Source organism: Gymnoscopelus microlampas (assembly GCF_963454915.1).
Source record: "Gymnoscopelus microlampas genome assembly, chromosome: 10".
Classification (NCBI taxonomy): Eukaryota; Metazoa; Chordata; class Actinopteri; order Myctophiformes; family Myctophidae; genus Gymnoscopelus; species Gymnoscopelus microlampas.
In genome coordinates this window covers 3,705,670-3,730,939 of record NC_139947.1, presented here as the reverse complement: position 1 = coordinate 3,730,939, position 25,270 = coordinate 3,705,670, and the positions used below count along the sequence as shown (strand labels likewise).

General features: G+C 43.1%; 1 protein-coding gene across 11 annotated transcripts in view; it reads right to left on the bottom strand.

Annotated features, from left to right (window-relative positions):
- LOC311054406 (ankyrin repeat and SAM domain-containing protein 1A) overlaps nt 1-25,270 on the bottom strand; it is a 191,247-nt gene that overhangs the window by 5,797 nt on the left and 160,180 nt on the right. For 3 of the 11 annotated variants that reach the window (XM_084070350.1, XM_084070353.1, XM_084070359.1), the window contains 10 exons: nt 22,288-22,386; nt 21,105-21,251; nt 20,011-20,118; nt 18,731-18,892; nt 17,097-17,234; nt 15,842-15,913; nt 14,507-14,629; nt 11,936-12,073; nt 5,094-5,294; nt 1,199-2,582 (listed from right to left, as the gene is read on the bottom strand). In XM_084070350.1, coding sequence (XP_083926476.1) covers nt 2,466-2,582; nt 5,094-5,294; nt 11,936-12,073; nt 14,507-14,629; nt 15,842-15,913; nt 17,097-17,234; nt 18,731-18,892; nt 20,011-20,118; nt 21,105-21,251; nt 22,288-22,386 — 1,305 coding nt within the window. In that variant the 3' untranslated portion in view covers nt 1,199-2,465. Of the gene's footprint in view, nt 1-1,197; nt 2,583-5,093; nt 5,295-11,935; nt 12,074-14,506; nt 14,630-15,841; nt 15,914-17,096; nt 17,235-18,730; nt 18,893-20,010; nt 20,119-21,104; nt 21,252-22,287; nt 22,387-25,270 lie in introns of those variants that run through there. The other 8 variants (XM_084070354.1, XM_084070355.1, XM_084070357.1 and 5 more) reach the window with 5 other exon arrangements.

Below are 25,270 nucleotides of genomic sequence, written 5' to 3'. Positions count from 1 at the left end.
GGGATTCTAAAAATGTCTTCTAACAGTAAAAAAACGAAAAGAAAAAAATAGTTACTATAATCAGTGGTTCTCACTCTTTTTCATGTCAAGGACCCCCACAATTATATGTATTTGGCCACGGACCCCCATCTCAAAATATTTTGTTCCAGGGACTCCCAGAAGCAAAGATTTGAGTTAAAAGTGTAAATATATATATTCAAAGATTTCCACACATTTTCATGATTAACAAATAATAAAAAGCCAAAGACATCTAAAAATGACACACAGATGCGTTCCCGGTCTAAATGGGTTAAGAAGTTTGGCTTAGTGTCCGTTCCTTTGTGGGAAATCTGGGTTTGAATCCCAGACGTTACTTTAGCGTTGTCTTTGGTAGCTCGACTTGGTACGGAGATGCCGGTCGGACGACGAACGGCAAGCCTTTCCACACGTTCTGAATCCTCAGTCAACTGTTATACATGCAGCCAACCACCAGGGGGAGTTCTGTTTGTTTTTTTTACAGTTTGGCCTGGTTCACGTTTTGGCGTTTTGATTGACGTCCCGCTGATGCATAGAGCGAGGGCATCGGGTTTTTTGCGTCCGTCCGTCCGACCGTCCGTCCGGGCTACAGGACGTGCGGTAGATTCTCTGCTACGGTTTAGTCCTTTTTTTTTTTTAGGAAGTCGAGAGATCGGAACAGAGAAAAAAACCCTCTCAGAGCGGCCGTCGCCTAACGGAATAGAACAGGGGAACAGGAGAAAAAAAGCACCAGAAGAAGAAGAACGTGTCACTAGAATGTGAGTCGTATGAACACAGTGGAGGGCGGGGGGAGGGGACAGGAAGGGGCGGGACAAATCCTGGGATTGAGGCGGCGAGCCGGTCGGCAGGGAATACGGTTAACTTTGGAAGGAAGAGTGATGTGTTGGTAGTTCAATCAAACCAGTGGAAGGAGAGGGACGATATCTCCAATCCAATAAAGTCTCAATGCAATGGATTCCTGTTCTGTCTGTCTGTCTGTCTGTCTGGGGACAAGCCAGATGACATGGTTCATACAAAATAATATGTATTTGGCCGCGGACCACCATCTCAAAATATTTAGTTCCAGGGACCCCCCCCCCCCCCCCGAAGCAAAGATTTGAGTTATAAATGTTCGCTTTAAAAATATATATATTCAAAGGTTTGCGTTAATGTTCAAAAATAGCAGATCTACAAGCTCATAGCTTGTAGATCTAGCTGTTTTTGAATAGCCAAAGTATAAAAGGTTAAAGTGGTTAAAATGATTGTGATGCTATATTAACACATTTTGCTGGGGACCCCCTGGAACAACCCAGCCCCGGACCCCACTTTGAGAACCAATGCTATAGAGGGTTTCATCCAAACTCTCTCATGTTGCTAGGAGACAGAACCCTCTTTTTTTATTCATGTATATGGTATACAGGAAACAGTTCATGTTCATGTCGGTTGTTATGACCATTATTGTCAGTGTGAAACCATCTCTGGTTTATAGTGTGTTATTGTACATAGACTACCACCTAATACTTTGAGACGCACATATATGGAGATTTGGGGGCGTGGCCCAGCAATGGTCTTATAAGTGCAAACTATCAGCATTGAGTTTGTGAGACGGGTCGTATACAGCGATAGATGTTTCTGTCCTTAACCCAAAACTATGGTTACGTAACGCGACGTGAACGATGAAGACAGAACGTCCACAATGTTGTATTTATCAAGCCACAAAAAGGCGCCAAATCGGGCGCTCAGGTGGTAGTAGTTGAATCCACCGCGGTGCTTTAATCGAGCGCCTATACGAACACAATTGGCCCGTGTTTGGGGGAGGGAAGCACGTACTCTTAACGGGCTTGCGCGGGGGCGGAGCCTGTCGGCAGGGAGTGTTGGGCGGGAGTAGGACGAAGGCTCTACGTCCTTAGCCTGGAAACCAGACGAATCTGCCAGTGCAATTTTTTTTTAAATTTGGTCTGACACCGCTCAGTTGTGATTGGATTTCACTTCCTCCCTAAGTAGTGAGGGACCAATCAGGGCCCAGTATGCAAATATGGGGGCGGGTTTATCAGCAGAGGCATTTTTTTTAATTCGCCCCATGGAAATGCAGGTTCCACACAGAGATTCCCAGACTAATATCTACGCAGTGATATAAGTCTGGCCATGCCAGGCTATACTGTGTCCTCCCGGTGGAGGCTCCTCACCGGCAGGTGAGTCAGTAGGATTAAAAACAGCCGTGACGACACACAGAAATGCGTGCGGAGGGAGGAACTTAATTGGCATCACGGGAAAAAGCTACAAAAAGAAAATGGTGGTCCCAGAAACGAGGGGACGGGAGAGGGGAGGGAGGACGTGGCTCCGTCGGGACCCAGAGCGTCCAACACAGTGAAAGGCACACAGCAGGAAGAGAAGGAGAGGAGAGGACAGGACAGCTCAAGGAAGGCCCGTCAGGAAGGTGAGAAGGTAAGCAGAGAGGTTTCCAGTCATCATCAGAATATGGTGGTTTCATACTTAGTGCTGATAGTGCGTTTGGAGTCCTTGGGGTCGACCAGCCACGTGGCGCTGCCCTGAGACTGACCGTCCGCGTCCGGCTCCACCCCGTCTCCCTGCGTGGACACACAGAGGAGATACGTTCACATTTATGTAGTACAAGGGTTTTACTTTAGTATTTCCAATTCCCAATACTTTTACTTCTACTCCACTACATCTCAGAGGCAAATATTGTACTTTTACTCCACTACAATTATTTTAACACTTTAGTTACAAGTTACTTTTCAGATATAAATTATGATATTATGAAACATACATTAACCACTTTAGCCCGATTTTATACATAGGCTATTTGAAAATAGCCGATCTACAAGCTCACAACGGGTCGCGATGCGACGCGTTGTGAGCTTGTAGATCGGCTTTAGTACTTTTACTTTTGGTACTTTAAGTACATTTTGATGCCAATACTTTTGTACTTTTAATCAAGTAAATTTTGAATTCTGGACTTTTACTTGTAACAGAGTATTTTTATATTGCAGTACTTTTTCCACCACTGATTTTAGCTGGGGACAAGCTCTTGGAATTGTAGGCATCACATTTAGGCCATGTTTAGACGACAACCGTCTCAAGAGAAAACGACAAAGTGCCGTGGCGTTCTCACTTTTTATTCTGAGTTAACCCGGAGGCGCAACAGTGATTGAAAACGCTGCAGTGTGCATGCCAGGTGGCTAGGTGGCGCTGTGACGCACTTGCCAGATAGACCAGTCACCTATGCGTAGAACAACAGATAGACCAGTCAGCTATGCGTAGAACAACTTCAGTTCTACGTCCTATCACAGCTTGTAGATCGGCTATTTTCACAAAGTTTGCCTCTTTCTTATGTAATATTTGACAATGTGGTATTAAAAAGGTCTTAAAAGTAATGAAACTGTAACTTCATAAATGTGCCGATACCCTGTATACACTCATACTGTATGTTAGTCTGTGTACTGTTGAGTGAGAAAACAATGTGGCACATTAAGATAATCATTTTGGGGACCCCCCCAAAATGATTTGGGGACCCCCAGTTTGGGAACCACTGATATAGCGTATATAATAGCATAATAGCATATATATATATAAGCCCCACATCTAGAGGAGCAACAGTCAATTGAACTCATCGATTTAATCAATTAGAGCTTTTTTTTTTTTTTTTTTAAATACATTTTGGGGGAAATAATTTAAATGGTCTTTTCCCCCCAAAATGTAATTAGCAAAAATAGCTGATCTACAAGCTCACTATGCGTCAAGCTAGCTGTAGATAGGCTATTTTCGTGCAACACGCTTGTGGTGTCAGACAAATCAATTTAGTTGATTCAAAACACAATTATTCAAATGTCATTGTGATTCATTGAGATGCACATTTGTTTGGTGGATGGTCTTCAAGATTGTTTGATTAGTAGTAATCATTGGAATAATCGCTAAGAAAATAATAAAACAGACAAAACTTTCTTCAAAATGTTTCATGATTCACGCCACAAGAGGGCGCTGGAGTTCTACACATCAACACATAACCTCACCTCCAATGTCACACACACTACAGCAGGTTATAACTTATTTGTGTGCTATTTATGGCCTTTCCTTAGCTTTGCTTAGCCTTAGAGCAGTGGTTCTCAACCTTTTTAGGCCCCAAAATAATCATATTTGAAGTGGGCACCCCCCAAAATAATCTTATTTGAACTGGGGACCACCCACAATAATCACAATTTGAACTGGGGACCCCTCCACCCTGACAAGCACTTGGAATTGTAGAAATTGAGGCGTTACATTTAGTTTGACTCGGTTCCACAGATGACAATTTGGCCAATGTTTGACCAGTTTTTATAGTATATTTTAGTGATTACTTTTGATGCAGGAATGGTCTTTTTTTTTCCTTTATTTTTTTTAGGTATTAAAACCGTCTAAAAGTCCTTAAATTGTCACTTCATTGTCAATTGGGGACCCCCCCCAAAAAAAAAATCATGAGGGGGACCTTGGGGGTCCCGACCCACAGGTTGAGAACCACTGCCTTGGAGAGTAGTTTAGTGCCTGCTGGGAATTCCATGTATGTGCTATGTAATTAAATCAAATTAAGTTCAAATGCTGTACGCCAGAGAAGTTATTTCATTTACATAATTATAAATGTAACTAACATTATTATTTTAGTTTACACACAGGCTATTGTTAATTTAACCCATTAACAATAGCCTGGAACGCATCTGTGAATTTTTTTGATTTGAGCTAAAAAAGCATTATTTTACACTTTGGCTATTCAAAAATAACAGATATACAAGCTCATAGCGCGGCACCGAGTGCCGCACTACGAGCTTGTAGATCTGCTATTTTTGAAACATTTTGAAAACATTTTAAACTCTTTGCTTCTTGGGGTCCCCGGAAAAAAATATTTTGAGATGGGGGGTCCGTGGCCAAATACATATCATTTTGGGGGTCCTTGACAATTGTGAAAAAGTTTGAGAACCGCTGATATAGAAACATACGCTTTTTAGAAAACTGTTGGGATTTAGAGTAAATGTGTAGAATCGGCTTCAGATCTTAATGGGTTAAAGGCAGTTTCAATGAGAAAAAAACAAACAAAACACCCAACTCACCCCTGACTTGCGCCCGCTGCCGCCGCCGCTGCCTCTGGGCCGGGGTGTGGGCCGACCGGACCTGTTCTCCATGAGTTCCGAGGAGCCTGGCACCGCCGGGAGGCTCTGCTGCTGCTGTTTGGTCCTCTGGGCCTGCAGGGCCAGCTGATAGGCTACCTCAAACGCCTGTCCCAGGGTCAGGATGATCTCATAGGTCAGGTTCTGGCAAACAAGGAAGAAGAGGAGACGGTATAGGTTCTTATCCAGTATTGTGGTGCCGTGATAGGGACATGCAACCCACTTTCTGGCAAGACCCGGTCACCCGGGAAAAGACGCGCTGTGGTAGGCTCTATTCACAGCAGCCATATTATGAAGACATTCACAGGTGTTACCAATGATACTAATGAAGGCTCTGTTCCATTCATGGTCAAACAGAGTTAGGGTGCTGATATTGTGCATGTTGGCCCACTGGAAACACTCTGCTACACCATTGGGTCTAAAGTTGGGGTCCAGGGACCCTCATGGGCTTCCAAATGGTGTACAAATGGACCCGTAAGGGTCCATTTGGTTCCATTTGTACACACTCAAGAGTTATGGGGGTCGTGGAAACCACTGTGCTACACTAAATGGAACAGAGCCTTCATTAGTATCATTGGTAACACCTGTGAAGGAAGTGATAATATGGCTGCTGTGCATAGAGCCTATTGGCCAGTAGTCACTTTGAGTGGCAGTTGGGGCAAACGCTCACGCCAAAACGATGATTCACGATTCTGTCCCTATCGGTACATAACTCGAACGGCGCTGAGTAGGCTCAAGCAAACTTTGCGACGTTCGGCCGTTCGAAAAAACAAACAAGCATTTAAATCGCTAAAAATGTCAGCCGGTGGCCAGTCAACCCCCGTCCACATGCGCAGTCCTGCTCCCATAAGATTGCATTGAGAAAACATGGCCACAGGCTGACTAAAAAAGCGATTTTAAAAGCTTATTTCGACCCGTCAGTTAGATTTTTCTTTGCCGCTAGATGTTAAAACATCCGAGAGCAGTGCAGAAAACCTTTACTTTTTGGATACGACGTGCGGAAAAGGGTAAGAATGGAAAATATTTGAACATTTCCTGCTCAAACGGCGCCGAGCTGCGTGGGACCTCATCTCGGAGCGGTAGCGGAGGGAGAGGTTCCAAATGGGGCTAGGTTTAGACATAGCTTTTGTGAGGTTATGGTTGGGGTCAGTCTTAGTGATAATGCGTAGGTTAGGCTTAATTATAATGCATGGGTTAAGGTTAGGGTTAGTTATATTGCATGGGTTAGGGTTAAAGAGCTGGTGCCATGTTTTTGCACTTTTTCTGTTTTTCATGTGTCTATGAGGTTGATAGAACTTCATTAAGCCCCCCGGGGGTGGTTTTATGTCTTCTCTGACTATTTGGAGTTTCTTCCTGGAGGCTGAAACCTTGAGGGTCAGAATCCATCACTTGCCTGCCAATAACGCATATATGCGTTTTTAGAAAAACATTTCTTTTTTTTTAATTTGACCCAAAGACCAAGGAGATATGATTTTTCGAAGATCTAGACTCCTATCCACTTCCTTGTTAACTTAAAACTTAAAAATTCTGTATCTCGGCTCCTGAGTACTTTTCAATGAAAAATCTCTGGCAGACAACTGCAAAAAATCTGAAATAACTCTGGCCGGCTAAGTGTTAAGGTTAGGGTTAAGGTTAGTTATAATCCGTGCCGTCGGACCAACAGTACTTCGGAACAATGAACAATGGTCTTGCATGTATCCATGGCTCCACCATGCCATGGCTACATGTACTGTAAACAAAGAGTCAAAACAGAGCACATCAAACATGCCGTCTCTGCCGAGTGTGTGGGGATTGATTGCTTGATTGAATATTGTATTGGACAAAAATGCAAAACAGCACGAGTACAGTCAACCACTCGGTCTAAAAGGATAACACCAAAAAACGTCCTTGCGGTCTTGTCTCCATTGGGGACTGTGTTCATCGATTGGCCTCGATGTACAAATAGGTGTGTTTTCACATCTATCTCTGAGTCCAGTTCATTTGACTCACTCAGGCCACGTGTGAGTGCTTCAGTCAGCCATCACCCACCCACGCTACAATTCCCATCTCCACTGAAGTAGAATTGCATTTCACCTCCACCAAAAGAAAACAACCCTAAGCCAGTCAGCAGTGTGACAAGAAAAGACATCAGTGCAAAGTGTTCTTTGGCTGCACTCCACTTTTAAAAAGCCTTTACTGGCTGTAGTGTCAGTATCCAGGGGGGGTATTGAGTGGTAGCCAGTACGGACGTTAACAATTAATCAACTATTGATTCATCGATCATTAAAGAGGTGGTGCCATGGTTTTGCACTTTTTCTGGTTTTCATGTGTCTATGAGGTTGATAGAACTTCATTAAGCCCCCCTGGTGGTGTTTTTATGGTGTTTTATGTCTTCTCTGACTATTCTGAGTTTCTTCCTGAAGGCTGAAAACTTGAGGGTCAAACGTACCAATAGAAAAACAGCCCTTTAGTGACATAGTAGAAATATACCCTCCCCCTCATTATCATAATGTGGGCATGAGGAGGAGGAGGGACTAGGACAGGTGGGTGGTCCAGCTGGGTGGTGCTAAGGTGGTGGAGGAGGTGCTAAGGTGAGAACCAGGTATACTTAATGAACTGAAGGCGTGTCCAGATAAAAACATAATTTTAACCATTTCTGTACACTTTTTTGAAAAAAAGTCTTCCTCCTAGTATAACCATAATACCCGATGATTATGTTTGGGGGGGGGGATCACTGAAAATCACGGTACCCCGTCTTTAATAATTTACTCGATTGTCTCCTCTGCACTGTAACTGTATCTATTAGTTTGTATAATTGTATTTCCTTTGCTTGATGTTCCGCGTACGAAGCACATTGAATTGCCTCGTTGTTGAAATGTGCTTTACAAGTAAAACTGCCTCGCCTACACGAATCAATGAATTGAACAGAGTATTTCTATGTTGCAGTATTGGTATTTTTACTTGTAAGTAAAAGATTTGAGTACTTTTTCCCACCACCGCAGACAGAACAGAACAGAACAGGTAAAGGTGAACAATCCCAGTAGACCTGAGCTATGAATAAAACCCTGCAGTTGAAGGGACCTGTGCATTTTGCACTCATTTGTTAAACCATTTAGACCGGGAACACATCTGTGTAACCACTTTAACCATTATTTTATACTTTGGCTATTCAAAAATAGCAGATATACAAGCTCACAGCGTGGAACCGAGTGCCGCGCTATATGATTGAACATGTTTGAACATTTGTGCAAATCTTTGAATATAATATATATTTTTAAAGCAAACTTTTTAAACTAAAAACTTTGCTTCTGGGGGTCCCTGGCACAACATATTTTGAGATGGGGGTCCGTGGCCAAATACATATGATTTTGGGGGTCCTTGACATGAAAAAGGTTTGAGGACCACTGATATCACAGCAACATAAGTTTTGTTCCAAAAAAACTGTTATGTGTCGTGGACCCCACATCTCAAAATATGTTGTTCCAGGGACCCCCCCAGAAGCAAAGATTTGAGTTACAAATGTTGTCTTAAAATATACATTCAAAGATTTGCACAAAGTTTCATGATTAAAAAAAAATAGCAGATTCTACAGTACAAGCTCATAGCGTGGCTCTCTGTCACTTGTAGATCTGCAATTTTTTGAATAGCCAAAGTTAAAGCTAAAATCTAAAATGACACGGTACGCGTTCCCGGTCTTAACGGGTCTCATAACCCCATCCTCTGTTTAGGTAAAGACATCATAACTCTGTCCTCTGTTTGGAGGAGGCTCTGGGATGCGTGTCTCCGCATACACAGAGAGAGAGGCGCGCTGAGGAATGTTGACACCGCTGCGTCTGGGGAGGACGTCGACGACAGGCTGATCAATACCGTTTCAAATAACCGACTCCATCTCGGGGGCCCGTTAGCCTCCATTAACCTCTGCATGGCTGCCTGTCGCCGAGTGGAACTCGAGCCTTTTTGTTAGCCCGGTGTCCTGGGCTGACCCTGGCTGGCTGGCTGGCTGTAATGTTATGTGGAAGATTAGCAGGCTAATGATCAGAACGCAGGGCCGGATGGTGAAAGGTATTTGGGGGATTTTATCTTAAACCACAGAGAGGCACTTTGAGTTAGAGAGGCCAAGCAAGTCCCCAGTGAAGCATGAAACATCCCAGAGATAAGAGGCTGTACAGATAGCAGTGATTATGAGCGTCCGTGTGGACTGCAGGCAAATATAATATCCATTGATTTCTCAAACACGATCGTATTAAGTGATTAGATCAGATTTGTGTATTCAGACATTGTCGACCCATCCTGACACTGGCCGCTGTTCCCTTTTTTTCCTCCTTTATTTTTTTCTGTCTTTATTTGATAGCATACAGCAAACTTTCTGCCTTTATTTGATAGCAAACAGTAGACTTTCTGCCTTTATTTGATAGCATACAGTAGACTGACATGGAAATGGGGAGAGAGAGAGAGAGACGGCGCAACGCAGCAAAGGCCGTCCGGATCGGGATTCGAACCCGCGACACGCATTAGGTGCCCGGACCTAATTTATTATTATTACGGGGCCAGAGCTCAGCTCTGGACCTGTTTTGTTATTGGCAGTATTCTGTCACTTCTTCTTCTTCTTCTTCTTCTTCTGCCACTTTTCACAGTTCTGGCTGAACCGTGCAGTCGCTTTTCACGAAACTCGGCCATATGGTAGATGGTCATGAAAAACTATCAAGAAATAATTCTCACAATCTTTTGTCCAAAGGTGGCGCTATAGCACTCAATTGAAAATGGCAACTTTGAACAGGTACAACTCATGCCCTGTTTGACCTACAGCCATGAAACTTGGATACACATATGCGTCTGCTCATGCTGAACAACTTTCACCCTCTGACTTTTGACCTCTGACCTTTAGATCTCCCACCATTTTGAATTATATGAAAAACAGTCATTGGCTCCTAACTTCTGCATTTTTTCACTTATGGAAAATCCGTTGGAAATTTTTGTAGGCAGAGGTCCAAAGTTGAAGTGTTAAACGTTTCGTGCAGATTGCTCAAAAATCCCAGGAGGAGATAGATTTTAACTATTACAGTTTTATGAAAATTATTCATCTGCACCTAAAACATACATGCAGACTCACATTTCTTTGAAACTTTGCAGAAATGTACAGGGTCATTCCAAATATCACTGAAACCAATTTACTCCAATTGGCCAAAGGGGGGCGCTATAGCAATTCTTTGAAAATGCAAACTTTAAACAGGCATAACTCATGCCTCGTTTGGCCGAAAGTCGTGAAACTTGCTTACACTTGTGCCTTGACTCATGAGGAACACATGTATCGCTTTGACCAGTAAGCTCCGCCCTTAGATTGTCCGCAATTTTGAGCAGTTTGAAAAATACTTGTTTTTGGCAATTCTGGCTTAACCGTGCATACGCTTTTTACGAAACTCGGCCATATGGTAGATGCACATGAAAAACTATCAAGAAATAATTCTCACACTCATTCGTCAAAGGGTGGCGCTATAGCACTCAATTGAAAGTGCCAACTTTGAACAGGTACAACTCATGCCCTGTTTGACCTACAACCATGAAACTTTGATACACACATGCGTCTCTTCATGCCCGACAACTTTCGTGGTCTGACTTTTGACCTCTGACCTTTAGATCGCCCACCCATGACTGTATCAATGAATACATGTGCAAATGGTAAAGATAACCTGAAATGCTTATTTGAGAGTACGCTTTTTCAATGTATGACATACTTCATTCTGAAAATAGCCGATCTACAATCTCAAAACTTTTCAGATAGCAACGTGTTTCTGAGCTTGTAGATCAGCTGCTTTCACTGTTTTCGGTTGCGAGGAGACATACAATTTCTCTATTGGTAAATGGTTTGTGAACGAGTGATCTTAGTGTTGGCTTGGTTCATGACAGAAGGCAAGAGTTTATGATCTTCAACAGACAACATCAGCCTGGACAAAGCTATAGCACTATAGGTAATGTTGAAGCTTATTAGTCCGAAGGTTGAGAATTCGATTCCTGTCAATGGCAATAGGTTGAGATGTCCAATCAATCCATTCCGTTTCCATGTCTCTCTCTCTCTCTCCCTCCCTCTCTCTCTCTCTCTCTCTCTCCCTCCCTCTCTCTCTCTTTCCCTCCCTCTCTCTCCAGTTTCTCTCTCTCTCTCTCTCTCTCTCTCTCTCTCTCTCTCTCTCTCTCTCTCTCTCTCTCTCTCTCTCTCTCTCTCTCTCTCTCTCTCTCTCTCTCTCTCTCTCTCTCTCTCTCTCTCTCTCTCTCTCTCTCTCTCTCTCTCTCTCTCTCTCTCTCTCTCTCTCTCTCTCTCTCTCTCTCAGTTTCCATTACTCTCTCTCTCTCCAGTTTCCATGTCTGTCTGTCTCTCTCTCACTGGCCCCGTATTATCGCTGCTTGCAGCTATATTTATTATTATTATTTATTTATTACATTAATATATAATATTCATTTTTTGAATGCTTCAGTCGATGTTGCATGACTGTTTTAAACTCTTAAGGTCATTACACACCGGCGATTATGCGAATATACGCAAAATTTAGCTTTTTCGCTCCTTGGAAGCTTGCATTGACTTTATAAGGTTTAAAAAAAAAACATTCGCATGAAAAAATCGCCCCTGGTGTGTACTTTTTGCGTTATTATTTTAATAACTTGTAGCTGCACTTAAACTATTGTTAATGCTTTTTATTTGCTTATTATTATAATTTTTGTTAGACACTCTGTATCGACCGATACGCAAGTTATGGGTATCGTAATCGGTTATCGGGGAAGGAAAACGATGGCACGGGTACATCTGTGGTTCTTACCACATCTACGGTGCTGAACACGTGACAGTAGTGGTGGCTGGTCTGCAGGTCCTTGGTGATGTACGCAAACGTGCACAGGTCCTCCGGGTCCTGGGCCGCGCACGAGATGTTCCGGATCTCGTGCTCCGCTATGATGTTCTGTAAAACAGAGGAATGGAATCATGGATGGACTTTGACAAGGAACGTTGGTAGCGACTGACTAATGCGCAAACCAATATCGTTGGCTGTCGGGCAGAAACTTCATATCACCGTATTCTAACTGTTTTTTTCCCCCGTACATTAAAGAGATAGTTCAGCCCCAAAACTACTTTTTTTTCTATGGATTAGTCACCCCATGGAGACTTGAATTCATGGATGTTTTTTTTATCACACACACACACACAAACACACACACACACACACACACACACACACACACACACACACACACACACACACACTAACGGCCGAAAGTAGTATATCCACAAACTCGATACGCGGCGTGTTATCGAGTTCGATAAGGGCCGCAAAGCGGCAAAGCCCTGACATCTAGTTTATATCCATTATGATCGCTTGTCCGACCGTTTGTAAACACACACGGTATCAGTGTGCGTCGCCCAGAGAAAAAAAAACATTCCAACCGCGACAGCCCCTTACCTTGAGAATAGCATGTCTCGTGAAATGCAGGGCAAAAAAAGTCAACTCAAGATACAGCTGTTTTTCGGACTGAAAACACGGTTTGGACGTGTTACACGTCAATGGCACCGAATGAGTTAATGTTATATACATAAAGGGAATTATGTTTCTGCACTCATTTTTTGTTTCGGACGAGAACCTTTTTTGTCCTAAAAATCGCCACTTAATCGGTTAATCAATTTTAAAAAATGCCCACATTGTAAATGATGTGTCATTCTGTGTGTGTGTGTGTGTGTGTGTGTGTGTGTGTGTGTGTGTGTGTGTGTGTGTGTGTGTGTGTGTGTGTGTGTGTGTGTGTGGCCAGACTATATCACTGCGTGGATAAGAGTCTTGTGCTTCTATGAGGAAGTTTTTTTCCCCCAAGGGAACGGGATCAAAAGAATGGCTCCGGATGCAATTGGTTAGACCTACAACCAACTACCAATTACAGTCTCCCATATTTGAATACTGGACCCTGATTGGTCACCCCAGACTACGGGAGCAGGAAATGGATTCACAACGGAGCGGTGCCAGACACAAAAAGTAGCAGATCTACAAGCTCAAAACGCGGTGCGACGTGTTTCGAGCTTGTAGATCTGCTACTTTTGGTGATTATGAATTGGAATCCTGCAAAGTAACAGTTATGGACATAATGAAGTTTCCAACGATATATAAGCTGTGAATAACGATGTTGACGGGACTTTTTCAAAGACGGAAGGAACGCTCTCTCTCTCCCTGAGGTGTTTTATTGGTTTATTTGATGGCATCATCATCAGCACACTAAACAGGATATAAAGCTCACCCACATAAAACTAGAGAGACTGCAATGAAAAATAATGGCGTGTGAAAGACAAGAGACTGAAGTCGGGGGAAAATAGGAGATGTGAGAGCAGAGAGGCGTTTGAGTTGTTTGAACTCCACAATGTGTACAAGAAGACTGAGACACTGAGTCCACATGACATGTCCCATCACTCCCATCTCTGTTCAATAAATGTACATTCTTTCTCTCCCCAAAAACGTCCCTAAATGGCTTTAAATCTTTTCCTTTGATCTCCCTCTCTCTCTTTGCTCAAATTTAGTGTTCCATACCGAGTTATAGATACATTTGATCTTCAAGAATTTGGGTAATCCAGAGAATTATGCACACCAAACGCACCGCCACAGAAACGACAAGCCATTCACGGCGAAGGCGAACCAAACGATATACTGTGTGACATGCCTAGAGTACAAAGGTTACGGTGAGAGTTCTTTCATAAACACAGGCATTTCGGAATATTTTTATGGATAAAGCTGCAGGCTAGTGACGCACTTTAATTTGATGTTTTGCTTGTTATTGTTAGCATTTTTTTATTGTCACATTATTTTATTCATTTTCAGGACCACATTGGAAATAAATGTTTCATGACACTTCATGTGGTATATTGAGTTGGAACTTGCATTTCTTTCACCAAAATCTAATCCAAATGTTTCGTACACACCAAATTAGCGGAAAACGCAACGATAGACATCACTATTTTCTCATAACTCTCAGAGTGTAAAAGGGTCCATTTGGTTCCATTTGTACACTCTCAGAGTTACACACCCATATAACGGGCCATTTGGAACCCCCTCAAGGAACCACGAGGGTCCCTGGACCACACTTTGAGACCCACTGGTTTAGCAGAGTGTTTCCAGTGAGCCAACATGCACAATATCAACACCCTGACCAGAATGGAACAGAGCCTTCATTGGCATCACCTTTGAAGGAAGTAAGGCAGAGGCCCAATTTCTTTCCAATATGGCTGCTGTGCATAGAGCATACAATATATACAGTACAATGTTCTTTGGACCAGGTGGACTTGAGACAGAACGCTCCCTGGGAAGTCCATCTGACTATAGTGAACATAGCAGCTTATCACCACTGGTCACTGGACTGACCTTGTTGGCAGCATCGATGAACTTCACGCCCTTGTAGGTGATGGACAGCACGATGGTGGGAACCTTCCTCATCTGCTCCGTGGATCTCTGGAGGAGGACAGAGGACAACAGAGACATCTGTGTCTAAAGACAACATGTCACATGTTGGTTCAGGTTCACTTTAGATCTGTTTTTTTTTTCTACTCTCCACCACAAATGTTGAGAACTTTATTTAGATACTGCAGCACAGGGGTCTTCAACGTTTTTCAGGCCAAGGACCCCTTGGCTGAGAGAGAGATGAAGCAGGGACCCCCATCAGGGGCACTGGAATGGAAAGTGACATGGGGGGACACACATCGCGGTCCATGAAAAAAAAATCAATTTCCATTTTTTTCCGGGTGGTTTTGTTCATTTTTGGGTTTTTTTTTGTTACTTTATTTTGGTTAATTCGGTACAAAAAATGAACTCCATGAAGCGTAATTTTTTTTTCTTCTTCATCCTAAAAGTCAGCTGTAACCAAATGGAGGCTGTGGACCCCATAGATATATATAAACACTAGATGACTCACCCGCGCTACTGGCCAATGGAGAACGGCGTTGCCACATGGCGGCCATCTTGCAACAGGCATTCATAACATTATGTCTATGGTGCATGTATTATTGAAATAACCAAAGCGTGCTCAATTTTCATCCGATTTTCAAACGGTTTGGTTTGTTGTAAACACCAAAGACGTAGTTATGATACTGCATACTTAATGTTATTTTCATATCAAATCCATGATTATAATTATAAGCAGTATCATAACTACATCTTTGGTGTTTACAACAAACCAAACCGTAAAATATATTATTTTTCATAGATTTCATAGGCAGCTCCATAGACTTGTTCGACAGCACTATTATCAGTGTATGTTGGATTCATGTGTATTTTCAGACATTTAACCACTTAAACCGTCACTTCTTAGTAGATTTGACCTTTCACTCTGTGCTTGGTCTGCTCTTATTTCCCTCTACACCAAACCCCATTTGCCTAAAATCTACCGTGAGCTTGTAGATCTGCTATTTCTGGCTAAAGTTCTCCTCAGAATAGGGATGCTTGGTTGAAGTGGTTAATGTAAAAATTTGGCGGACCCCCTGTAGTAACTCCGAGAAACCCCAAGGGGTCTCGGACCCCTTGTTGAAAACCTCTGCTATAGCATGTTGTTTTTAGACAGATTGTTTTACGGGTGACAATGTGTCACAACGTGTAGAAATGCGTTGCAAACGCGCTTCTCAATCATTCGATGAATCCAAAAAAAGTGATCGATAAGATAATGGTTAAGAAGGCTAAAGAGTCGGACCAGAAGTGTGACCTTACCCTCATCTTGGAACAGGCATCCTGGGTGGACTCGGTACCTCGGAGGTCTTTGATCAGCATGGAACCCAGATACTGTAAGCGACAGGGGAGACAGAGACATTTAGACATACTGTAGGAGACAGAGACATTTAGACATACTGTAGGAGACAGAGACATTTAGACATACTGTAGGAGACAGAGACATTTAGACACTTAGGATATTTCTTCTACATTCTCTAATTGTGTTGACTTCTTGTAAATTAAGTAATGATTATGTTTAACAATAATGTAACTCTTGAGAGTGTAAAATGAAACCAAATGGACCCTTACGGGTCCATTTGGTTTCATTTTACATTCTCAAGAGTTAAAGATCTATAAGGCTCTATTTGGTTACCAATTCTTCATCATTTAGCTGGGGACCACCTGAAACCCCCTAAAGGACCACTGGTGGTCCCCGGACCACTGGTTGAGAACCGCTGCTGTAGCACACAGAGGCAGCAAGTGCAGCACAGATGAGCTCATGTCGTCCTTGTAGATCTGCTACTTTTGAGTGACGCTGAAGCATGATCAAGCGGGGCATCAATTTATGAAAAAAGTAAAACACTAAAAGTGAAAAATATGGAGGTTTCTGCCCGAAAGCAACAATTTCATACTGCTGTGTTCTGGAAGGCAGACCACAATGGCTCACGCTGTGGACTGGTTTAATTTAACGGCAATTATTTTGGCACACACACACACACACACACACACACACACACGGTGTAACCTTGCATCAGCTGAGGGCCTCGGTAGCAATGTATGCAAATTAATGCTAAATTTAAGACTATTAAAAACATAAATGCAATTATTTTCTGTTCGTCCCCCCCGTGGTGCTGGCGGGGCGGTGTGCATCTCAGGGGGTAAATTAGTGTTCAAAGTTTTGGGGGCCACTGACGGCTCTTAGCTCATAAATCTTTGGAGTCAAGGAAGTTAAGCTGTGTAGTTTAATGCAGTGACTCTCAAAACCTTTTCATTTCAAGGACCCCCGGGGTTTGATATGCATTTTTAGGCCAGTGGTCCCCAACCTTTTTCATGTCAGGGACCCCCAAATTAATACGTATTTGGTTGCGGACCTCCATCTGAAAACATGTTGTGCTAGAGACCCCCCCCATACAAGATGTTTTGAAAATAGCCGATCTACAAGCTCACAGCGCGTCACATTGTGAGCTTGTAGATCTGATTTTTTCGCTAATCATCGTACAATTTAGTATAATCAGATAAATGAAATGATAATTACATTGGCTTCATAACCGCAGGATTCAAAGATGAGTTTCTCGGGTTGATGGTGCCAGTTCTGAACCGGAGCGCACGGTGCTGCCAGGCTCGGAGGCCGTAGTGTCAGGCGGGGTTCCCGATACCTCTCCTCATAGCGTTCCTGTTGGGGGGGTCACAACATTTGACATAACATCAGACACACTAACAGGTGCTGGGTCACAACATTTGACATAACATCTGACACACTAAACGGTGCTGGGTCACAACATTTGACATAACATCAGACACTCTAAACGGTGATGGGTCACAACATTTGACATAACATCAGGCACACTAACAGGTGCTGGGTCACAACATTTGACATAACATCAGACACACTAAACGGTGCTGGGTCACAACATTTGACATAACATCAGACACACTAAACGGTGCTGGGTCACAACATTTGACATAACATCAGACACACTAAACGGTGCTGGGTCACAACATTTGACATAACATCAGGCACACTAACAGGTGCCGGGTCACAACATTTGACATAACATCAGGCACACTAACAGGTGCCGGGTCACAACATTTGACATAACATCAGACACACTAACAGGTGCCGGGTCACAACATTTGACATAACATCAGGCACACTAACAGGTTCTTGCACACGAGTCTGTATTTTCGTTTCCTTTTTACACCATCAAATCTGGGAACGCATCTGTCATTTTAGATGTATTTGGCTATTCAAAAATAGCAGATTTACAAGCTATGAGCTTGTAATTTTTGGAATAGCCAAATAAATCTAAAATGACAGATGCGTTCCCGGTCTTAACACTTCACCTGCCAGAGTTATTTCACATTTTTTGCTGTTGTCTGCCAGAGTTTTTTCATTGAAATTAAAAAAGTACTCAGGAGCCGAAATGTAGAATTTTTAAGTTTTGAGTTAACAAGGAAGTGGATGGGAGTCTAAATCTTCGAAAAATCATATCTCCTTGGTCTTTGGGTCAAATTGAAAAAAAAAAAAAATTCAATTTTTTTTCAATTTTTTCAATTTTTCAATAGCACGCATTTATGCGATCTTGGCGGCCAAGTGCGCTATTTAATAGATCGCATTTATGCGTGATTGGCAGGAATTGAGTTAATGGCTTAATTAAAAAAACAAAAAAACAAGCCCAGCCCTATTGGAAAATGTACGGCCTCTGTCAGGTGATATAGAGCATCATTAATGACACAAACACAGGATCAATGTGATCAGGGCCGGAGTGGGACTCCAAATCTGGCCGGGAGATACACGCCCACCCAGGCCACCCTGCGCGCGCCGATTTTTTTTGGGGGGGCCTTTTTTGGGGGGCCTTATTTTTGGGGGGCCTTACAAAAGGGGGGCCTTTTTGGGGGTTAAAGGTAGGTGGGAGGCCCGCAGCTGCACTGAGCTGCAAGCAACACTGACTGCATTGAATTGAAATTGACTGTGGTTGGCCTGGCCTGAGCTTAGGAGAGATTTTCTTTTGCTGCATCACTTAAGCGCCGCGCTGGCTGTGGATGGCTGGCCTGACCTGATATTTTTTTTTTTCAGGCAGGCCACTAGAGGGCAGGCCACCGGGAATAGTCCCGGTCCTCCCGACGGCCAATCCGGGCCTGAATGTGATCATAATTAACGGGACGTACGTGAGATCTGTGTCGGTCGCTGCGGACTCTTTGGGCGATGTCGTAGTCAGTGTTCTTCCTGGTGGGCTCGATAGGGGGCAGCAGAGGGTCCATGGAGCGTCCCGTGTAGGAGTCCATCTGACTGAGAGGGGAGGAGCTCTGAGAGCCGGGCAGGTCCTGACACTGGAGGAGAGCAGGTTCATTATTACACAATCATCATGTTTATCACATGAGTCATGCTTGAGTGAATTTCTGGCTACAGTATCTTGCGATGCCTTGCCACGCGATTATACAAAGATTAAGGATGCACCGATATGTACATTCTTGACCGATACCGATGTTTAACTCATTGTGTGCCAATGGCGTCTTTTGACGCCTCTTTGTTTTTCTCAAAGGAACTAGGATATATCTGTCCAAAAAGTTGCTGCTCCATTCACTTCAATGTTAAAAATTAAACGAATCTAATTTTTCCTGTGTTTTACCATGTATTTTTGAGTTAAACATGCTATTTTCGAGGTCATCGCAACGAGGTCGCGATGACCTCGTTGACATTTGTGAAACCACACCTGAAAACTCTATATAGATAGCCGATGTTGATACCGATATTTGTGTATTTCGTTTTTGGTGTTATTATTTCCCCCTTTTGTTCCAGGGAAACAAATACATCTTAGAATTGTTTCACGTCTATTTGTTGATATATAAAAAAGAAAAGATGCTTCTCGAGTAATCAGAAAAGCAAATGATAGAACAATCGCTAAGAAGATAAACGACAGTTGCAGCCCTAGTGATGTTTATCCCATGAATCATTCTTTAGTGAATTTCTGTCTGTCTTGCAATGTGGGTCCAAGAGTTCATCCATTAGTTTGATTACATCTATCAACTGTTGCACCCACACTGTAACTCGCTTCAGAACCTGGATGAATGGAAACCAGCTGTGTTTGAAGTGTGAAGGTTCCTCACCCTCATCTGGGTTATGGCTATGGTTACTAGACCATACCCGTCGGGGGATATGAGCACCCAGACGCATGCGCAGTTTGATCATTCATCCCATAGCTGGGGGGGTAACTATGGCGACATTATTTGAGATAAAAACGCTAATAAACAGCTGACATTTGGGGAAAGTGAAAAACGGGCTTTGCTGTTCCGTGCACATGGTAATGGTCAATGGCTGTGCGCAAATTCAGATTCAATTGCTCCAAGCCACTGAGGAGAACCGGGCAGAAGAGATTTTGGGCACAGACGCACGCACAGAGCTTTGTTTAATTATTGGATGATGGTTATAAGTGGTTAAGGTTCCTCACCCTGATCTGAGACAGACGTGGAGGCTTGACGGGAGGCTCCTCGTACGAGCGCTCCGCTAACGAGGCGATGATGCGTTTCCTGTGTCCCAGCAGGGTGATCTTTAAGACCTGGTGGAGTGGAGAGAGAGAGAGAGGGAGAGAGGGGGAGAGAGAGAGAGAGGGAGAGAGAGAGAGATAAACAAACACCCTGGCCCAACACTCAAATATCTGCCTACATGTCTCCTCACTCAAAAAGACACAAGGATGGAAAATGTAGTTTTGAGATTGCATGCGGTTCCACCTCAGATGTTAAGACAATCTTATACCTGCTCTTACTTAAAGGAGAATTTCGCCTTAGGCGTTTTCCTTTATTTGAGGACGTTAACTCGTCATAAGAGTGGTCCGGGACCCCCAGTTCATAACAAGAAATGTTATCCATTTCGGGACCTCCCCCACCCCCCTACCCCCGCAGCTCAGAACGGTAGTTTTGCTAATCACCGGTTATTTCTGTCGCTCGAAAATTGTTTTTTCTTGGACATATCCGTCGTGTGTGGTTCATCTGATGTCGGTACGGTGCCATAGCTACATGGGCGCCGCCATTACTGTTTACAAATCTTTTTTTTTTTCCTAAAATCACGTTTGAAATCTTGTCTCGCGATACTTCCGTCCGCCGGTGTGGACCAATGGCGGGCGGAAGTATCGCGCTTGGGTTTATGTATACTTGACTTTGTATATTTGATTTGACTGTGCCTTCCTGTTATTTGACCTTGTTCTGTATTCCGTGTTCTTTTCCTCTCTGTTCTCTCTGCCCTGTTCTAACTCTTGACTGTACTGTAACTAAAATATTGAGAGCTCACACAGAATTCCATCCAATAACCCATTACGACCTGGAACGCATCTGTGTCACTTTAGATTTCTTTGGCTATTCAAAAATAGCAGATCTACAAGCTCATAGCGCGGCACCGAGTGCCGCGCTATGAGCTTGTAGATCTGCTATTTCTGAAAAATCTTGAACATTTTTTATTCTTTTTTTTTCAAAAAACTGTTAGGATTTAGATTTTTTTTAAGAATCGCCTCAGGTCTTAATGGGTTAATAAAAGTTGCCGGTGACTCACGTTGACGATCTCCAGCTCCCACAGGTTCTTCACACAGTCCAGAGAGCGGTAGCCGCTGGACAGGAAGTTGTGCAGATACTCCTGCAGACCCAGCGTGTCCAACCAGGAGGACAGGGAGCCGCTGCCGTCGCAGCCCACACCTTTCACCTGCACGGGGGACGGGACGGGACGGACAGTGTTACTGTAAAACACCGTTTCTCGAACCTTGGACCATGTCAAGGACCCCCAAAATGATATGTATTTGGCTGCGGACCCCGATCTCAAAATATGTTGTTCCAGAGACCCCCCCAGAAGCAAAGATTTTAGTTAAAAATGTTTGCTTTAAAAAATATATATATAGCAGATCTACAAGCTCATGGCGCGGCACTCGGTGCCTAGGAATGTGGTTCAAATGTGATTCACCAAAAGCTGTTTTTATGCTGTTCAGACTTGATAAAACCAATGTGATTCCAATCTGGATAGGACATGACTTGAATTTGGGCTGCCAGTGTGAACATAATAGGACAAGAGTAGACATTACTGTATGGATGCTATAGGAGTAGACATATGGGTGCTATCAGAGTAGACAAGGTTCCTGGCCCGGACGGCTGGCGTAGCGGACTGGGTACCTAGGCTCAATGTAGCCTGACAGCGTGTCACGGGTTCGAGTCCCGAGCCCGACGGACTTTGCCGCATGTCACTCCCCATCTCTACTGTCCTTTCAAAAAAGGCATAAAAGCCCCCCCCAAAAAACTTTTAACCCATTAAGACCTGGAACGCATCGGTGTCATTTTTAGATTTACGCTAAAAAGCATTATTTTACACTTTGGCTATTGAAAAATAGCAGATATACAAGCTTGTAGCGCGGCACCGAGTGCCGCGCTACAAGCTTGTAGATCTGCTATTTTTGGAAAAACATGAACATGTGTGCAAATCTTTTAATGTATACATTCTTTTAAAGCATAAAAACATTTTTAAATGAAATCTCTGGGGGGTCCCTGGAACAAAATATTTTGAGATGGGGGTCAGCGGCCAAATACATGTCATTTTTAGGGTCCTTGACATGAAAAAGTTTGAGAACCACTGATATAGAAACATACGTTTTTTAAGAAAACTGTTGGGATTTAGAAGACATTTGTAGGATCGGCTTCAGGTCTCAATGGGTTAAAAACAACAACAAAAAAAGACATGGAGGTTTCCTCACCTTGGGGAGGGAACGCGCTGCATGCAGGATCTTCCTACGATGACCCGGATCTGTGATCCCGATCTCCCTCAGGTCCTGGTCCTCCATCACATTACAACCCTGGAACACAACATCACACAAAGGAAGTGTCCTTTTAAAGAGAGAATAATAAAATAAATACAATCATAACTAAAAATTACCTCTCTCCCTACGTCATACATGGGCAACTGGCGGCCCGGGGGCCACATGCGGCCCCCACCTTCACTTAATACGGCCTGGATTATCTGGATTACTGATGTATTATTGATTTCAGCTGTTACAGTTCCAAACATGCAAACATGACCCACTTGAATTACTTCAGTCTATAGTAGCTTAATGACTAGTATTAAAATTCTATTCTATGTTTTATGTCCAATGTATTTGTATTTAAATTCATAAAGTATAACTAAATGCATTTGAAATTCCAATAAAAAAATAGAACAAAACAAAATCTGAAAAAAAAACATTAGCAAAAAATAGCAGATCTACAAGCTCAAAACGCGCCGCGCTGCGAAAATTATGGTACCATTAATTTAAAGATTTATGATAAAGTAGGACATGTTTCTAGGCTTTCTACTGGTTCTACCGAGCCGCGGTTGCAGCCAATAGCATTAATTTCCGGCTGCATTTCGGAACCGGATAAAGAAAGATGGTGTATTTGAAACATAGACTCCCCTGCTTTCTACAGATCGAAAATGAAGCCGATTGTTCCAAGACTGTAGGTCCGCCATCTTTCAATATCGCGTCATATCCTGCAGAATGAGACCAGACCATTATTGGTTGGGTAGCTTGTCAATCAAGAGCGGGGGCGGGGAATGAATGCTATTGGTTGTGTAGCTTGTCAATCAAATCATCCCGCCCCTCCTAGAGAATAGCCTACTTTATCGTCAATTTTAAAATAAATGGGACCATAATTTAGCAAAACAAATATCCTGATGATTGAAAGGAGACTTTAAACTAGCGACTGGAAGCATATAGAATTTATGACAATTTGTATTACGGTAAGAAAATCTAGTCTAAAGTTTGTCAAAAAACCCATTCACTTGCGTTAAAATAAATTCTTTCTGACACCGCAGGTCGGCGCAGGGTAAAACAGCGCCACTCTGGCCATTCATAAGCTTCCGTGTTGGTTCACCGCAAGGTGAAGTACAGAGTACGACATAATACACAGGCAGCAGTATTTGAAATGAGATGAGGATGAATCATCGGCACACGAGGCAGTTTGTCCGTTTGTCCATCAGTAGAAAGCTCAGACGCAGCAGGTCGTTCTCCTACTGGAAGTCTAATCCAGTTTGGATTATCCCATTTAGACTGGGAAAGAATCTGTGACATTTTTGGATTTTTTTTTGGCTATTCAAAATTAGCAGATCTACAAGCCCGTTGCGCGGCACCGAGTGCCGCGCAACGAGCTTGTAGAACTGCTATTTATTCATTTCTAATTGTGAAAATGTGTGCAAATATTTGAATATAATATACACGTTCAACTCAAATCTCTGCTTCTTGAACAACATATTTTGAGATGGGGGTCCGTGACCCAATACATATACATGTGGCGCTTGACATGAAAACGTTTGAGAACCACTGATATATATATAGCAACAGAAGTAAAACATAGAAAAGAAAAACTGCTAGTATTTAGAAGACATTCGTAGAATCCCCCAGAAGTATAGATTTGAGTTGAGCACACATTTTCACGATTAAAAATAAATAAATAGCAGATCTACAAGCTCGTAGCGCGGCACTCGGTGGCGCGCTACAAGCTTGCTATTTTTGAATAGCCCAAAGAAATCTAACATGACGCAGATGCGTCCCCGGTCTAGATGGATTAAATCCCAGCCTGCCTCCCCTCACTCTCGCTCCCTATCGATCAGCCTCGAAACGCTGCCGCTGCACAAAAAAAAAAACAACGCCTGTTCAGTCCTGTGCCAGAAGACGTTGAAGAACCTTCAACGCTGAAGCAACGTTTCCCAAGCACTGGGTCGCTGGGACGGTCGGGACCCAACGGGCAGTTTTAGGTGATGATAACGGGGGTCAAAAGTCCTTTGTCAGTCACACCCTCTGAGGTATGTGTGGCAGGCAGGAGTAATGGAGAACCGATCGATAAATCAATGTCAGGGCTGCATAGCGGGGCCAAGGGGGAAATAAATATAAAAACAAAGAATCCATTTGTATCAATAGCTGAGTGTAGAGCTGAGGGTCAGCAGGAAAACTAACTGATCAGACACCACTCACTCACTGTTGTTCATGCACACGTTGTACAGAAACCTCTTATCTCCAATGTTTTCATTTATTTTATTTTTTTGTCAATTAACTGTCTCAGTGCCAATGAAATAAAAAAATATGTTCATACTGTGCCAGCATTTTTTATTTTTTTTTAAGTAAAAAAAAAGTGCTTAGGAGCCGAGATACAGCCTTTTTCAGTAATACGTTAAACAAGAAGTGAATGGAGCAGCACATTTTCGGATCAGGATATCTTGGGTTCTGAACATTCTTAAAAAAAAAAAAAAAAAGGTTTTTTTTTTTTTTTAACTCTGGATTTTTTGTTCTTGGCACTTCAGAAAAAACTCAGGATAACTCGTTTTGTGGCACTGAGAGAGTTAACGTCCTACTTGATTATACTACAAGCATCACACAAACGCATCACAAGTATCAGATCTACAAGCTCAAAACGCGGCGCTAAGCGCCGCGTTTTGAGCTTGTGGATCTGGTGCTTTTGCTATGTTTGCATTTTTTAAATTTGAATAACCGTTTTGGACATAAGAGGTTTCCACCCGACAGAGACGACACGTAAGCTCTTATATCAGGAGCACATTGTCATTGTTGACACATCGCGGGCCGCGGCCCCCATCCATGTCGTTTCCCCTCACGTTCCAAAACGATTCCCTTACAACCCATTAGGGGGCGCCGACGGCCGGGTGGTTAAGGCGCATACCACATTATAGGCTATAGGGGTCTAGGGGTTCCA